Source organism: Suillus fuscotomentosus (genome assembly GCF_016647785.1).
Source record: "Suillus fuscotomentosus strain FC203 chromosome Unknown F5891scaffold_6, whole genome shotgun sequence".
Taxonomy (NCBI): Eukaryota; Fungi; Basidiomycota; class Agaricomycetes; order Boletales; family Suillaceae; genus Suillus; species Suillus fuscotomentosus.
This window is the reverse complement of record NW_024539518.1, coordinates 921,884-936,589: the sequence shown is the minus strand read 5'-3', so window position 1 is coordinate 936,589 and position 14,706 is coordinate 921,884. Positions and strand designations below refer to the sequence as shown.

At 47.2% G+C, this 14,706-nt stretch overlaps 7 protein-coding genes across 7 annotated transcripts; 4 read left to right on the top strand and 3 right to left on the bottom strand.

Annotated features, from left to right (window-relative positions):
* Window positions 1-550: 550 nt before the first annotated feature.
* On the top strand, window positions 551-3,238 carry F5891DRAFT_1274949 (uncharacterized protein; the record flags this gene model as incomplete). The annotated part of the gene is made up of 7 exons (XM_041370190.1): window positions 551-760; window positions 815-1,045; window positions 1,096-1,489; window positions 1,538-2,211; window positions 2,263-2,457; window positions 2,511-2,888; window positions 2,933-3,238. The coding sequence occupies exons 1-7, from the start codon at window positions 599-601 to the stop codon at window positions 3,236-3,238; spliced, it is 2,340 nt and encodes a 779-aa protein (XP_041231479.1). The 5' UTR covers window positions 551-598.
* Window positions 3,239-3,774: 536 nt separating this feature from the next.
* Window positions 3,775-5,011, bottom strand: F5891DRAFT_943040 (uncharacterized protein; the record flags this gene model as incomplete). Its single annotated transcript, XM_041374457.1, has 2 exons — window positions 3,775-4,325; window positions 4,378-5,011. The coding sequence occupies 2 exons, from the start codon at window positions 5,009-5,011 to the stop codon at window positions 3,775-3,777; spliced, it is 1,185 nt and encodes a 394-aa protein (XP_041231478.1).
* Window positions 5,012-5,204: 193 nt separating this feature from the next.
* On the bottom strand, window positions 5,205-5,864 carry F5891DRAFT_905998 (Spc19-domain-containing protein; the record flags this gene model as incomplete). Its single annotated transcript, XM_041373544.1, has 4 exons — window positions 5,205-5,345; window positions 5,394-5,540; window positions 5,591-5,668; window positions 5,724-5,864. Coding segments are annotated over 4 exons (507 nt in total), but the record flags the coding sequence as incomplete, so codon positions are not given.
* Window positions 5,865-6,002: 138 nt separating this feature from the next.
* On the bottom strand, window positions 6,003-6,388 carry F5891DRAFT_1007129 (uncharacterized protein). Its single transcript, XM_041360456.1, has one exon. It carries the CDS (start codon window positions 6,351-6,353, stop codon window positions 6,162-6,164), a length of 192 nt encoding a protein of 63 aa, XP_041231476.1. The 5' UTR covers window positions 6,354-6,388; the 3' UTR covers window positions 6,003-6,161.
* A 97-nt stretch (window positions 6,389-6,485) lies between these two features.
* Window positions 6,486-7,970, top strand: F5891DRAFT_631137 (GTP-binding nuclear protein RAN). The gene is made up of 7 exons (XM_041372562.1): window positions 6,486-6,639; window positions 6,786-6,823; window positions 6,880-6,916; window positions 6,988-7,247; window positions 7,304-7,431; window positions 7,486-7,585; window positions 7,643-7,970. Exons 1-7 carry the CDS (start codon window positions 6,600-6,602, stop codon window positions 7,682-7,684), a joined length of 645 nt encoding a protein of 214 aa, XP_041231475.1. The 5' UTR covers window positions 6,486-6,599; the 3' UTR covers window positions 7,685-7,970.
* A 2,035-nt stretch (window positions 7,971-10,005) lies between these two features.
* On the top strand, window positions 10,006-11,945 carry F5891DRAFT_1007120 (vacuolar import and degradation protein-domain-containing protein). The gene is made up of 4 exons (XM_041360455.1): window positions 10,006-10,857; window positions 10,917-11,241; window positions 11,343-11,619; window positions 11,669-11,945. The coding sequence occupies exons 1-4, from the start codon at window positions 10,180-10,182 to the stop codon at window positions 11,730-11,732; spliced, it is 1,344 nt and encodes a 447-aa protein (XP_041231474.1). The 5' UTR covers window positions 10,006-10,179; the 3' UTR covers window positions 11,733-11,945.
* An 11-nt stretch (window positions 11,946-11,956) lies between these two features.
* F5891DRAFT_1007105 (uncharacterized protein) lies at window positions 11,957-14,650 on the top strand. Its single transcript, XM_041360454.1, has 13 exons — window positions 11,957-12,265; window positions 12,322-12,382; window positions 12,435-12,473; window positions 12,530-12,544; window positions 12,593-13,002; window positions 13,062-13,146; window positions 13,199-13,288; window positions 13,342-13,401; window positions 13,451-13,517; window positions 13,567-13,739; window positions 13,796-13,916; window positions 13,981-14,033; window positions 14,093-14,650. Exons 1-13 carry the CDS (start codon window positions 12,183-12,185, stop codon window positions 14,486-14,488), a joined length of 1,653 nt encoding a protein of 550 aa, XP_041231473.1. The 5' UTR covers window positions 11,957-12,182; the 3' UTR covers window positions 14,489-14,650.
* The last annotated feature ends 56 nt before the right edge of the window (window positions 14,651-14,706 follow it).

Here is a 14,706-nt window from a genome sequence, read left to right as displayed (position 1 = left end):
GACTTTTTTGCGCACTTGAACTTCTCAGGCTTGCATAAGACGGTCGTGGCCGTATTTCAGTACCACGACACAGTGAAATGTCTTTGCTGGCTCGGAGTCGTGGTGAATGGGTTCCGTACTATGTCTCTGAGCTTAGAGTCACCGAGAGTTAGGGGATAAATGCGTGCTTTGAAGTTTTAGCAGAACATTTGAACTTGATATTTGGCCATTTGTTGACAACGCATCGCACTACCTCATGACGAGTCAGACGACGCAGTTTGATTTGCACATTTACGATACCAGGAAAGTGAGGTGGAGCGCATTATATTGTTGAGATGCCAGTGGGGAACTTGGCAGTATGTCGTAAGAGATGGAGCAAGATGGAGCAAAGTTGTTTCAAAAATAAAATATAGAAATCGATTTCCAGCAAGCGCAGCGGAGCAATGGGCTTGAAGTTTGCGCCCTGGCACGCGAGACGCACGCGCGTGGACGACACTCCAAGATTATATAATATAGAAATTCTTGGCAAATTGTGACCAGTTATGATACTTTGCTGAGACCCCGGATGGATGGCTCCCCGGACACCTCGGAATACAATTGTTCTTCCACACAGACCTCGATGAGCTCACTTATCGGAGAGCCCTTCCAAGTATCGAGCTACCCTGTTCCAACGAAAATAAGGCACGAAAAAGTACACAATCCCACATATGCGTCATACGGCCGCGATTTTCCCGGACATGCAACAGTGACCGTCCAGGCAGAAGGTATACATATCGTTGATGTGAGTTTTCTAGACTCCTGCAGAGACCCGTTGATGGAAATTCTCTATTTTCAGCTATCTGAACTTCATACAGTAGCCTCGCACACCTGTGGATCTAATGTCGCATTTTCTGGACCTGCGAGCAGCCGGTGCACACTAGAGGATGATGAGCGTATATGCACAACTTATGCACTCGTCTCTTCCGCACCAGAGGTTGCTGTGAAGAACAGGGACCGGACAGTATGGATTGTGAAGCAGAAAATCTTAGGTGGCACCTCGGGTAAAAGTGACAAACGCGAAATTGTGGTATGTCTCGCTCATTAAAACATCATATCCTACACTGACGGAATCGTCAGTTGCCTCATGAAGTCGCGCGTATCTACTCAGACAACAAAAGTTCAAACATTTTACTCGTATCTTCCACTGGTGATATCAGTGTCGCAGATGATGAGTTGAACATACAGTCCACTCTCGTATGTCCACATCAACAAAATTTCCTGGACGTGTTTTTCTTCCCTGGCACATCATGTAATTTTTTTCCGCCTCATGAAAACCCTCCAGACACCATCATAGTGTTCTGCTCGAGCTCTGACTCCATGCTGCTTCTGTCCATTGTATTTGTTACTGGCAAGGATATGACCATCATCGGCCAAAACCAGGTTTCGATCTCCCATGGAGTACCGGGACGGAAAACAGACCACCACGTAATTGCCCTTTCTTGTGGTCCCTGTGGGGTGTTGAGCTACATAAGTGAGCTTCTGTGTCTATCATGATTTGAAGATGTCTCATACCGTCAAGATGAATCCCATACTTGGGCTGCTTATCAGCTCGAGGTAAACAACCTAACAACATCTATGACACAGATTGGCGAAACATTAGCTCTGGCCCAATTATCGCATTCGAATGCCCATTCTTTTGGACGCGGCATGTGTCTCCTTTCACTGGGTTCCTCGTTGGTTCTCCTCGCTGCTATGACCGCCACGCCATCATCAGAGATATCAATCCTTCTCTGGGACATGCGTTACGGTGTAGTTATTGCATCGCATGCTATCCCAATCCCATCCACTATTGCGCCGAGCATCAAACAGGGCATTGATATGAATTTATTGCTCGCAGATGCAGGGCAAGTCTTGTTAACGTTGTGCCCTGCAAATATTTCACGGACCGCTTCGTCGACCTCCGAGTCTCCATATCGTTCGATAGTTTACATCATTCCCCTGGATCCGAACTTGAAATCTACCATCGCTGGTGCAATCGGAAAAACCCACGCAACTTCTGAATGGCTGGTACCGAATCCTAAAGCTGAAACTCTAGCGGACAATGACCCTAGATCTAAACTGCTTGTCGACATGTCGAATCATTTGCAGCGCAATGAACCCCATAAGGCGGATGAAGCATTTTTCAGATGGGCCAAGGCACATACTTCAGCTGGTGGGTCACCCTCAAGTAATGCACTGTCAATCTCGACACCGGTGCGCAGTTACAGCCTCGATCGGAGTTTCTGATGCCAAGTTTGACAATAGGACGGAGCGGCGTTGGAAGCTCTTTATGGTTACGGTTTTGTCAAAGAGCTTTTAGCCCTCTTCTTTGCAAAGGAGTACACTGACAAGCCTCAATATTCTCCGCGTGTCATGCGGCACTTGATTGAGAGTCGCGTCGTCAGCGCAGGCATGGTAGACGGCAGACTTCTCACAGCACTAAAACAATACGGCGATTGGGTGGGTGATTCCTATCTCTAGCATGATAAAGTCAATAATAGCTCGTGCAATAGGAAAGCATCATGTTGTCGTTCAACTCAGTAGTCGATATATCTGAGGACGAGATGATTTCCCTAGCCAAGGCGCTTATTGATGAGCAGCGAGAGCCACAGCCCGATCCAGAGGTCATGAATGTGGATAGCAATAAGGCCTGGACCCCAACTCTATCGGCTTATATGCTGATGTGCGTCTCATATCCAACGTCTCCTGCTGCACTGCGTCTGGCCATCAGAAAACACCTGCCAGATGCACAAGATCTCATTTTGATCTTAGAATTGCTGGACGGCTGGACAGTTGGTGGAACCGAGGAGTATATTCGTACCCTTTTAAAATCTGTGGCATCGAACACTTTAATAGAACACCGTGGCGGTGCGGCCCCACCGTACGATAAGGTATGCTTGTGTTCAGTAGCCAGATAAAGCCTGACACTCTACAGACAATATCCTTCCTGCAAGTCTTGTTGGACGCTTCGTTTGTTTCCTTGTTGCAATTCCCTCCGTCGCACGATTTGCTTCGAAGTATCATGTCGCACATAGAACCCGAGATAGGACTTCATGAGCGTGTGGGGAACCTTCGAGGGGCATTGGAACCCTTCGCCAAAGCTCAGAACCGAATAGTGAAGGAGAGGGCTGAGGGAACGCCGAAGGAAACCCCGAACGAATGGAGAAAAAGACGCAAACATCAAGAACAACAGATTGCACTCGGTGTTGGGCTGTATAGATTGGAGGAGCTTGTTATCTAGCGCAGATCTGTATCTCCTAGAATTCCGTGTTGGATGAGTGCTGTGCTCTGCAATGATTATCCGTGCTCAAACAAAGTTCGCAAGTCAGTGACTCTAGACGCTGAGGTTGAAAATATTCCTTCACAAGGAGGTGTTCTGTTGAAATATTGGAGGGGCATCAGTGAGTGTAGCATCGTGAATGCATCGACGGGATGGACGGTTGATAGCAATGAGCGCTGACTCCTGCACTTGAAATTGTCAGTGGTCTTTGTCGACCTGTTCAGGTCCTGGGCTGCATTGTCCGGAGCCCGTCGCGAACGTTATTTCATCAAAAGCCGACTTGTCGGATGTACAATTGCAAAGGTGTCACCTCGTGCCCGTCCGACAAAGCTCGATGTTGGCATTTTGAAAATCAGTTGCCAACTGTCATAAAAATTTTGTGACCGACAAATACAATACACGATTCATCTTCTCCGATAATTCGTACATTTCTGCCCATGAGAGCTCCACACATCCCGGAACCTTGGAATTTCAGCGTCAAACCTAGTACACATGTGTTAATGCGATGCACCATTTGAGTAGAGATGAACACACCATATCCAATTCTGTCTTGTTAATTGTGTGTGGTTAAGTTGGCCCTGGGACAGCGACCAGTCACGAATTGCTTTGGCAAGCTTGACATCAGGATAGCTATAGTTGTAACGGAAAATGGTGATCATGACTAGATGGGTGCGAATTTTTGGTACATGGGTAGCGGTAGAATAACCTCCGCACTCCATTATCCAACCGTTCTCGATTGAGGGGTCCCAGGAGAAGTGTTCTGAGGATATGGACAATTGTGGGCGGGGCGTGACCCCCGTAGTGTCCAGAGGAATGGACCAACAGTGACGATCACCCACCCACCTCTTCTCGTCCAAAAGAAATAGTTGAGGACGAGCGGCATGTTCCGGCCCGAACACTGCGTAGACTCTCCAACCCCTCTGCACATACTTTGCGACGGCATCCAATTGGTTCGACCCGGGGATTTGGATGGCCATTCGCTCCTCGAAGGTTGCAACGGGGTAAAAGGAATAAGCTGCGTTGAACGTAATTATATTCATCACGCAAGCTACGAGTACAGTGTCAAAAATATTCAAAGGAAAATCGACAAATCGACAAACTTGAATGAAATTGCGTGATAGTCTGGATAGGATTGCACTTTGTTGCGATGATTTGAACCTTGAGCACTACCGTCTCTGTGTCCATAGTTACAGAGCGCTTGAACGTGTAAACACCAGCGACATCAGAGTACTCCATGTTTGGTTCATGATTGATCATCATCTCTCCGTGTCGGTCGACTCTTCTTGCTGTACCATCCCAGTCAGCTGAAACTTCATCATGCCAATCCTGTTGCTGCCACGACTCAGGTTGGAATTTATACCCAACAGAGTCGAGCCACTCTAGTGCTTCGTAAACGTGACCAGGATGAGCGTAGAGGTCAAGGTCTGATTCGGGATAAAAGCTCCTATCAAGGAACTGCAACGCATTGGAGCCTGAAATGACTAGTCCGGTGCGTGCTTGGAGGGATCGAAATGCAAGGGGATCCGGAAAATAACGAGACAAGTGTCGGTTGATATTGTACGCACGGCGGGTAAAGTGAGTTACTGCCTCATGTGCACGACGACATGTGCGGGAAAGCCACACGAGGGTGCGAGGGCTCAAATCGCATAAAATGAGGTCGTAAATCGGTGCTGTGGAAAAGACTTCTTGCAGAATACACGCTGGCAACGGTCGCGGGAGTTCTGGTTCCCACATCATGCGATAGTGAGGGTAAGTAAAAGAGACTGAGACTGAGGTGCCAAGAGTACTTTTGCATACTAAATGAGTCAAAATTACCATATCAAAACATATACAGAATAAGTACAATTTTGCATGCACAATACCAAAAAAATCAAGGTGCAAAGGAACGCGAAGCACTCCGCTTGTTTCCTGTGCCGAGGGTGTGGGCTAGTATCTCTGATTCCAGAGCTTTTACTTCGTCTTCAAGTCGCCGACGTTGTTTTGAGAGCATTTGCAGGCGTCTTTCTTCACGCTTATTTGAGGTGGGTGCTGTCGCGACTCTAGATTGCATGGCCTGTGCAACTTCAACCTTCGCACGTCAAGTCATGTTGCACGAGACAAGAGGTAAATTGCTCACCTTGCTTTGAATCAAGCCCTCTCGACGAGTTAAAGCATTGAGACCTTTCTCTGCACGGTCGATAAGCTCATTTATCTGAGGCTCAATCTCGTCTGCAAGATCAGCTTTATATTTGTGCACTGTGCCCTCGTCGATTAGAAGGAATACCTGTAACGAGTTACACGGTGTGTACTTGTAGGGAGCTAATATAGTGTTACCCTTTGGCTTTCAAGGACCTTGCGCATGCGGGGCAGATCAAATGTCCCGTTTCGAAGAAGTTGTTGAGCTTCATGCGCCTGATGATAGTGATGTGAACTATAGCGCGTTATAATATCCACCTAGTTCTCCCACCTCTTCGCAGCAATCTTCCATAGCAAGGACGCACTCGCGGAGGTTTGGCGGACAAACGACATTGACATCACCACGATATGGGTCGAGGCCACCTGTAAACACAGATTCTCTTGGTCTCGGTAACGTCGACGATCTTGACATTGAGGTACACCTACTCTTCAAGACTGTTACGACACGACGCGTCGCCTATCGGCAAACGCAAGTCGGGAGCTAGCGGAGTTTCAAAAATATGTATATAATGAGCTGTAAATTTTTATCATGAAATTCTTCAGTGTCCATTTCAACCGCTTGAAGCGTTAGCCAACAGCACAGAGGTTCGTTCTTCTGGATGGCGTTGTTACTTTCTGGTTGATGGAGCGAGGCGCTCTTCGGGGTGCTCACAAGATTGAGCGTTGTTGCTTGGTTCGCTCTCGTTATATCCTTTGCGATGAGTCCATCTCACGGTGTTGATTTGTTGCAGAGGATGAGGGCTGAGCTATTGTGATGGTGCGGCGTCATATTCCTGTATCTTCCGTACCCGCTTTCCTTCGGGAAAGTTGCTACTATGTGGCCTTGACGGTCGGGTGAAACCATGACGCATACATATCCTTCTATCAGAGATATTTGGTCCCAGTCTTTGTATCTGTACATATCCAATGAAACCCTGGTGCTACTTTGATCCGTTATAACAACTTTGAATTTGAGAATTGGATGTATTTTTTCGATGCGGCTCCGTCCCCCAGGATGTCATTTTGTGAATAACATTGTCAAACGTGGGAACTTTCCAGATATAGGAAATTTCTCGTCAAAGTGGCAACCAAACCTTATCTCATCTCCTGATTTCTGCCTTTCGACTCTTGTTCATCGTTTTCTTTCTCTAACGACGACAGTCTTACCATGGCACAAGCTCAGATTCCTACCTTTAAGCTGGTCCTTGGTGAGTGTTTGCACTCATCTTGCTTGCAGTGATCATGATGCTGATGTTCTGTGGCTCATTCTTGATGATCTTGATTTTGTGTCTCGTTCCAAACATCGCGTGCTTCGTATTGCACTATCTGTCGCGTCTTTGATGGGAAAAATCAGTCGGTGATGGTGGTACCGGCAAGACCACGTTCGTGAAGGTGAGTGATACAGTTCCGCGTCTGAGCGATTACAATCTGATTTGCCTGATACTTAGCGCCATCTCACTGGTGAATTCGAAAAGAAATACATCGGTAAGTCATGCGCCTTGAAATCGCAGAGCAGCTATAATAAACCGGTTCCGGTTGATCTTCTCTTTGTATAGCCACTCTCGGTGTCGAAGTCCACCCACTTTCCTTTTCCACAAATTTCGGCACGATCTGTTTCAATGTCTGGGATACTGCTGGACAGGAAAAGTTTGGTGGTCTTCGTGATGGATATTACATCCAGGGCCAGTGTGGCATTATCATGTTCGATGTCACTTCCAGAATCACCTATAAGAATGTGCCGAATTGGCACCGCGATCTTGAGCGTGTTTGCGAGAACATTCCCATTGTACTGTGCGGAAACAAGGTTGACGTCAAGGTCAGTCAGGATCATGTCTTCTGCGTGGCCACTTTTGACTCGATCGTGTAATGCAGGAGCGCAAAGTGAAGACAGGCGCTGTCACATTTAACCGCAAAAAGAACCTGCCTTACTTTGAAATCTCCGCCAAATCAAACTACAACTTCGAGAAACCGTTCCTGTGGCTTGCAAGGAAGCTGGTTGGGTACGTCCATTCTCAACTAGCGCCGCTTCCATTTCGTTGATAAACATCATGCAGTAACCATGACCTAGATTTCGTAGCAGCCCCTGCCTTGGCCCCGGCCGAGGCTCACGTTGACCCTGAGTTGATGAAACAATACGAGGAAGAGTTGAAGAAGGTATGTCACTATTTTCCTGTCTATGGAGTGCTAATCGCTCAATCGTACTTGTGCCAGGCGGAGGCTGTCCCGCTTCCGGAAGAGGACGATGAACTGTAATCTCGTGATTCATCATATACTTACGCTTTGATACGACCGTTTCATCCCATATTGTGGTTTTCATATTAAATCTCTCATCGATCAGCCACCGATCCAATCGATACATTCTTTCTTACTCTTTTTCCTGCTTAGCGCAAATGCAATTACCCACATTCATGAAACGTTTTCGGACCGCACACACGGTTACTTCCCCTGCAAGTTGTGGCAATAGAACTTGCAGCTGACTGTTCGGAATACAGTTGCGATCATGCCCCGTTGCCCCCATCTGACAATCTCTCTATGCCCAGCATCAATCCACTGAGTTCCAACGGTGTAAGTTGGAGGTACAGATTTTGAGAGAAAATCCAGCCCTCCCGTTCAGATGCCTGCCATCGGACGAAGGCATCCAGTGTAGTTTTTGAATCAAGGCCGATTCTCTTGAACTCCTGAATCTTGGCCTCCAAGTTGGGCCGCAAGGAGCTCAGAAAATCCCTCACATAATCACCGGGATTCGTATTACCGCACGTTCCCCGTGGAGTCACGATATCATGTGTTGTCCTTTCTTCTCTGTGAACAAAGGGTTCACATCTTGTCAACGCCCTAGAGCTCTTTGTACTTTTATTAAAACTAGCTTGGGAAGTAATATTTCACTTGCTGTGGGTTCTGCGTGATCAAGCACTTTTTTGAATCTGATAATTGCATCACCATCTTGCTGATTGAAAACCATCAGATTAGTCATGTTGTCGACGCACAGCGATCGCTAACATACCCAATGGATGAGATCATCAAAACCTTCGCCTTCAGCGTCTTCTTCCCTTTCAAGTTCTCGATCTTTGTTGATAGCCCTGCTGCGACGCTGCGCGGATTGCCGACGGGTGACGCTACCAGTAGAAGTTACCTGAAATCATTAAGCCTGATGATTAGATAGTCGGATTAGGTTGAACGCTAGTGACACCCGCACCTTGCTGGCAGTGGGAGCCGTTGTGGAAGAATATTGTGTGCAAACTCGGCGTGTGGAGGACCGACGATCATGATGGCGCATTGATATGATTGTATAGCACTAGTAGTATGCAATAGCGGTTGGCGGTATCTTTATAGATAAGAAATTAGGACAAGGAAATCGATCAGATTCAAGGGACTCATAAGCGGATAACGCCTCCAGGATCGTATTGACCCCGTCGACCCACATGCATTTATAACCTCCGAGGACCGTCAGAACAGGGGCATATGCTGCGAAACATAACACGCAAACTTCCGAATATCTTGATGGATAGCGCTGGATTGCTGTGGGTTTAAACGCGAAGCAAAAATTGCACTTAGCAGCTTCCAAACGATAAGCTGTAATTGGGCATTTTACGGACTCAACAGAAAACTTGCCTTCACAGCTTCCGTTATGATACAGGCTCTCATCGGCTTTCAGCGGCACCACACATAGACGCCGGCAAGCATCTCCAAATGGGCCGTTGAATTCAAGTGCCAGTATGATTTTTTAGGTTCCTTCGTGATGATCGTCGATTTAGAATTGGAACGTTAGCGTGACGAGAGAAAACACAGCAAACGATACCAATCAGGCTGGCTTGCACCATGTGCGACCACGTGCAGGCGCTTGCTAGGAAGCCTAGGATGATCGGAACTGTGCGTTGATCGATCCCTCGAGCACGTTCAACTGGTGGGCGCTAGGTAGGTATTAGCGACTGCCATTCGTCGATTCACAGGGTCTTCAATGCTGTACTGGCAGAGAATCATGGCCTGAATAAGCATCCATAGTCTAGATAGCCAACGAAGCAATATTTTAGCCGCCAGCCACGACAATAGGATTACGCGTCGTGCGCCTTTATTGCTAGTATTCAGCTTGTCGTGCAGACGCCTGACTAGTAGGATCCAGGCGCTAATGGAGACCCTACATATCACGAATTACTGCGGTGATCTTCGGGTATGGTGCACCTGAGATGATCCGTGGACTCGTGTTGCAGCTGTCAAGTTGACGGTATGTAGATGACCCTGCAACAGAAGCGCACAAGTCGAAGCTTGGCCTCGGCCCCTTGGCTACGATGATCTTGGGTGGAACGTTCACAGGTTGCCACCAAGTCGTGACAGGCTTTAGCTTGCCATGTGCCGCATGCACCGAATGCCGAATGCTACTCAACCTATTCTCGAGGCTCGAGCGTCTGAGAAGTATCGCGCGAGATTCGAATTTCCAACGCAACCGTGACACGATGAGCGTCAATGATAATTTTATATATGAACCAACAAATGCGTGGCCTCCCAATTGAGCGCTAGTCTGGAGCGTAAATGAAAGAATATGTAGCAAATTCAGCAAGGACTCAGCGACACTATTGCTCGTGATATGAGTCCCTTGGCGCCGGTTGTTGTCAGCCCCAGTTGGCCTGAACAAGCCGTGGATTCTTTGAGGAGCACGTGGACGGCTCAGGTACCAAAACTGTCATACACATACTCAAGTTGACAACCAGACCTCGCACCCACTTCAGCTTCTCCCAAGTTCAGCCTTTAACAATATGCCAGTCGAAAACACATACTCTCTCATAACAGATCAAACACCAACAGAAGCTGCTCAGGCAACCAAATATTGCTTGTATTGCAATAACCCACTCGATTCATCCAATGCTGTGCTCATGCAGGACGACCACGATTCCAACACTATGTGTGCTTGGTGTCGCGATATGCAACCACAGGGACAACAAGATAATGATGCCTTCGCAGATGATGATGCTGGCGCTTCATTTACCCGAACTACGCTTACCACTGTCTCTGGCCAGTTGAATAGCGCACCGCTCGGTCATATTGCAGACTTGCAAGGCATCTTTGGTCACGATATGGACTTAGACGATGCTCCTACACCCAGTTCAACAATTTCTTCTCTCTGTCCTACAATTTCTATTTCATCTTTCCCCCATTCTACGTGTTCACAGTCGCCCATACCCGTCACCCCAAAACCCATCCACACTCATGCTACCACATCGTCAAGACCCCTGTCCAACCAGTCCCGCAATAACGTCTCCACGGATTCTCATTCTCTGCGTATAAATACCTCCTACTCTTCTCCAAACCCCCTTCTTGACATCACGCATATTCGTGTGCGCTCTCAAGGCCATCATTGTTTATATCCTGGTGCTGTGTTCCAAGGTACACAGAAAAGCGGCAGGAATAGCTATGAAGTGAATGTCAACATCGTCGTACGTCGAGGCTGAGGATTAATCTTATTAATGTTCGGCGATGCTCATTTTCGTACCAGGATGTAGACTTTTCTTCTTCGTTTCTTTGTGGATATCTCCGCATCCGCGGCTTGACAGATGACTGGCCTGAATTGACCACTTATTTTGACGCAGAAATCATAGGCAGTCGTTATGGATTCTTGACCCAAAATTGGGGCGCCAATGAACAAGAGGACATGGTTCACTGGCAGCGCTTCCCTGCATTCCGACATGTAAAAAACGAGTTGAAAAAACCTAACCTGACCATCCCCGATCGCGATCGTGGCGCGGTCTTCATGAGATGGAAGGAACGGTTCTTGGTACCCAATCACAGAGTACAAGATATCAATGGCGCGAGCTTCGCAGGTGAGCGCCTGTTTTATTTATTTGGCGCGGGTCACAACGTGGCCGGCCCGACAAGGATCTGCAGTTTCTGATATAACAATACGTGCTTCTACTGTGACCAGGCTTTTATTATGTTTGTGTCGATTTCAATCCCCAGCCTCCTTCATCTGCCTCCGCGCTTCGCCCAGTCACACAGTCCGTTCCGCTCGAGAAGGACGGAATTAATGATTCGCCGTTGTCCCATTCGCCATCTCTCGGGAAAACGGAGACAATCCCCGCTGTGCGGAAGCGGAGGGATTCCAGCGTCAGACGAGGAGGTCGAGGCCTATCAGTTGGTCCACGATCTCATCCTCCTGCTGCAACAATGAGCGGATTTTACTTCCATCAGAACTCTGAACCGTACGTATATGTCATTTTTGAGTTTGATATTTCTAACCGACCCTGCTAGATATCAACAGCTGTCACTCAGTCACGTCCCGGAACGCTTTAGCTCCAACTTTGAGTTTCGATGAGAAACTCAGGGACGGAGCGTTACCTCGCTTGTATGGTAAAAACGCACTACTCATGGAATACTGGATTCTTAATTCATTTGTGGCAAGGCTCTGTCTGAGTATGTTAATTTTTAGTTACCCTCCTGCTTGTTGTCCTGATATCATCTTCCACTCACTCTCTGTATTTGATGTGTTCTACATGACATGCAGTCTTATCTTAGTCTTCCACTCTCGGTGCCATCATTCTAAACTTGGTACTGACACACATCGCCAAGGGGAACCGAATATTAATGACTGAGTGAACCACAAATCTTCCAAGCCAAGGAATATCCTATTTGGATACACATAGACGTAAAACTCGACGTTGTACTACACGATTCTCCCGTACAATGACTTGGATGCCAATTATTTGTCCGGACCTGGTCGGAACAGAGTACAGCCTTTGACCTATACTCCCGTGGGCGTGTTACCATGCTGCGCAATCTTCTTTCTACTCACGACCCACTGTCAAACATGAATCGCGACACACCCCGAGTGGTTATAGTTGGTGCAGGGTATGTCCTTGCTGTCATGTCAATTAAGGCTATAATACTTATTTGAGCACGACAAGCATTGCCGGGATCACCATGGCTGTGAATCTGAGAAACAAGTTGCACCATGATAACTTCGTGGTAAATCATCCTAAACAATATCCTGTAGGGGTACGAACTTGACCTTTTCCAGATTTATGAGAAAGCGGAATCCATCGGTGGAACGTGGCGAGTGAGTCACTAGTCATTCACAGCATTGCGCAGAATTAAATTCATTGCGCCTTACAGGACAACACATATCCTGTATGCTAGGATCCTCTCATTTAACTTGACTATTTAATCTTCCACCAGGGTTGTGGATCTGACGTTCCTGGGCACTGGTATTCCCTTTCGACGGAACCAAATCCTTACTGGGAGAACTACTACATTACACAGCCCGAGATACGCACATACTGGGAGAAGATACATCAAAAACACGACCTGGCTTCCCGCACAGTATTCAATACTTGCGTTAAGCTTGTTGAATGGGATGAAGAAAAGGGCGTGCATAACTTAACCCTAGAAGATGTAACATCTGGTCAGATGTTACAAACCCAAGCGGAAGTTGTTATCCAGGCTGTCGGATTTTTTACAGCGCCGATGTTTCCGGATATTCCCGGAAAGGAGAAATTCACAGGACCACTCTGGCATTCTTCCCAGTGGAGGCATGACGTAGATTTGAAAGGCATGACTGTCGGCGTTATCGGCAATGGCTGCTCTGCGTAAATTGCTGCTTATCAAATGCCACGTCTTACATAAATAACTTACTTTTGCCTTACAGAACTCAGTTCGTACCGGTCATCGCTGCCGAGCCTACCACTCGGATCATAAACTTTTGTCGCACCCCACAATGGATCGCACTCAGGGTATGGTTTTATTCTTGTGCTCGATATCGTGCTGAATGGTGAAACACTCAAGTCGAACTACCATTACTCAAATTGGGTCAAGTGGGCATTCGCCCATGTTCCGTTTCTCATGTACGCATATAGATGCTTCATGATGATAACGGTACAACTTCAGACATTTCTCGTTTTGGCTGAAACTGACTTTTTACACCCCAGGGTGATCTTTTATGGGGCGTTTTCTTGGCGAATTCACCTCTCAATACAGTCTTCAAGAAGGTAACCACAATTTCTCTGTCCATCCGATATATCTAATAATGATGTTTAGCTCCTGACGTGGTACATCCGAAGCACCGCACCAGCGAAATACCTCGATGACCTGATTCCCACTTACCGTGAGCAATTTACAATATTGATGATCGTGACTTGACAGCTGCTAAATAGCTCCTGGATGCAAACGCCTGGTTCTTGATTCTAACTACCTGGCCGCTTTGCACCAGCCCAACGTTGATTTGAATTGGACCGGAATCCAAGAAATTGTTGAGGATGGCATCGTTCTCAAGACTGGTGACAAAGTACCACTTGACGCAATCATCTTTGGTACCGGCTTTTACCTGGTGATTTTCAATCTGGCAATAACCCTCACGTGTACTTCATATCTGATATTGTGCAGGTCGAACGCGAAATAGTTTCCCGCGGAATCGGTGGCCGCACTCTGAAGCATCACTTTGAATCAGAAGGTGGCTATTACGGAACGGTTTTCCCTGGGTTTCCAAACCTGTTCACAGTCGTGGGTTAGTGGTTGGCAGATTCAAGCTGATTCTTCCATTGCAATTTGACATCTGATAAATTTGTCAGGGCCCAACAGTGCTTCGGCTCATGCTTCCCTTATTTTCATCATTGAGACTCAGGTATGTGTTTTTAGAAAGTTGGAGTTATTGTGATCTAACATGAGGTTATGTCACGCTAGGTCGACTATATTCTCAAGCTGATGAACCCTATCATCAATGGCAAGGCGAAATCACTCCAAGTCACCCAAAAGGCTACAACCTATTACAACACCTGGATTCAAAAGCGTATGGAGAGCACCGTATTCCTTTCCTGTTTTTCATACTATCGAGGCGACAATCAGGCGGGCGCCAAAAATTTAGCCACGTTCCCTGGTATGATGTCGCTCTACTGGTGGATCATGCGAAAGCCACGTTGGGATGATTTCAAGGTGGTGGGTGGAGAGCAGTGGTTTTACCAGCAAAGGAAAGTGGCGCTGACGAATTATGCACTTGTTGGTTTGATGGTTCCCATCGTTGGTTACATTTTCTCCATGCTCTGGAAGCTTGTCCCCGGACTCCAGCTTCTTTTCGGGTGAGATGAGAATTCAAATAACGTAGTTTGTGCTGCTATTCATTAACATTATGTATACGTATCGTGACTCGTTAGTATGTAGAGACATGTCGATGATTGATAATCTACGGCGTCACACGCAATGCAACTGTATAGGGAGTCGCTTGTTTTGGCAAGCTCGGTTTTGACCGAGGTCTGTACCCTCAACGTTTGTCCACCGCCGCCGCAGAGGCAGTAGAAGGC

Bases quoted from the DNA above. Each gene is read 5' to 3' on its own strand.
- F5891DRAFT_1007129 (XM_041360456.1), bottom strand. From the start codon at position 6,353: ATGTACAGATACAAAGACTGGGACCAAATATCTCTGATAGAAGGATAT.
- F5891DRAFT_631137 (XM_041372562.1), top strand. From the start codon at position 6,600: ATGGCACAAGCTCAGATTCCTACCTTTAAGCTGGTCCTTG. The intron at 7,248-7,303 runs GTCAGTCAGGAT...CGTGTAATGCAG, and splicing joins GAAACAAGGTTGACGTCAAG to GAGCGCAAAGTGAAGACAGG. The intron at 7,586-7,642 runs GTATGTCACTAT...TACTTGTGCCAG, and splicing joins ACGAGGAAGAGTTGAAGAAG to GCGGAGGCTGTCCCGCTTCC.
- F5891DRAFT_1007120 (XM_041360455.1), top strand. From the start codon at position 10,180: ATGCCAGTCGAAAACACATACTCTCTCATAACAGATCAAACACCAACA. The intron at 10,858-10,916 runs GTACGTCGAGGC...TTTTCGTACCAG, and splicing joins AAGTGAATGTCAACATCGTC to GATGTAGACTTTTCTTCTTC. The intron at 11,620-11,668 runs GTACGTATATGT...CGACCCTGCTAG, and splicing joins TTCCATCAGAACTCTGAACC to ATATCAACAGCTGTCACTCA.
- F5891DRAFT_1007105 (XM_041360454.1), top strand. From the start codon at position 12,183: ATGCTGCGCAATCTTCTTTCTACTCACGACCCACTGTCAAACATGAAT. The intron at 13,289-13,341 runs GTACAACTTCAG...TTTACACCCCAG, and splicing joins GATGCTTCATGATGATAACG to GGTGATCTTTTATGGGGCGT. The intron at 13,917-13,980 runs GTTAGTGGTTGG...TAAATTTGTCAG, and splicing joins AAACCTGTTCACAGTCGTGG to GGCCCAACAGTGCTTCGGCT.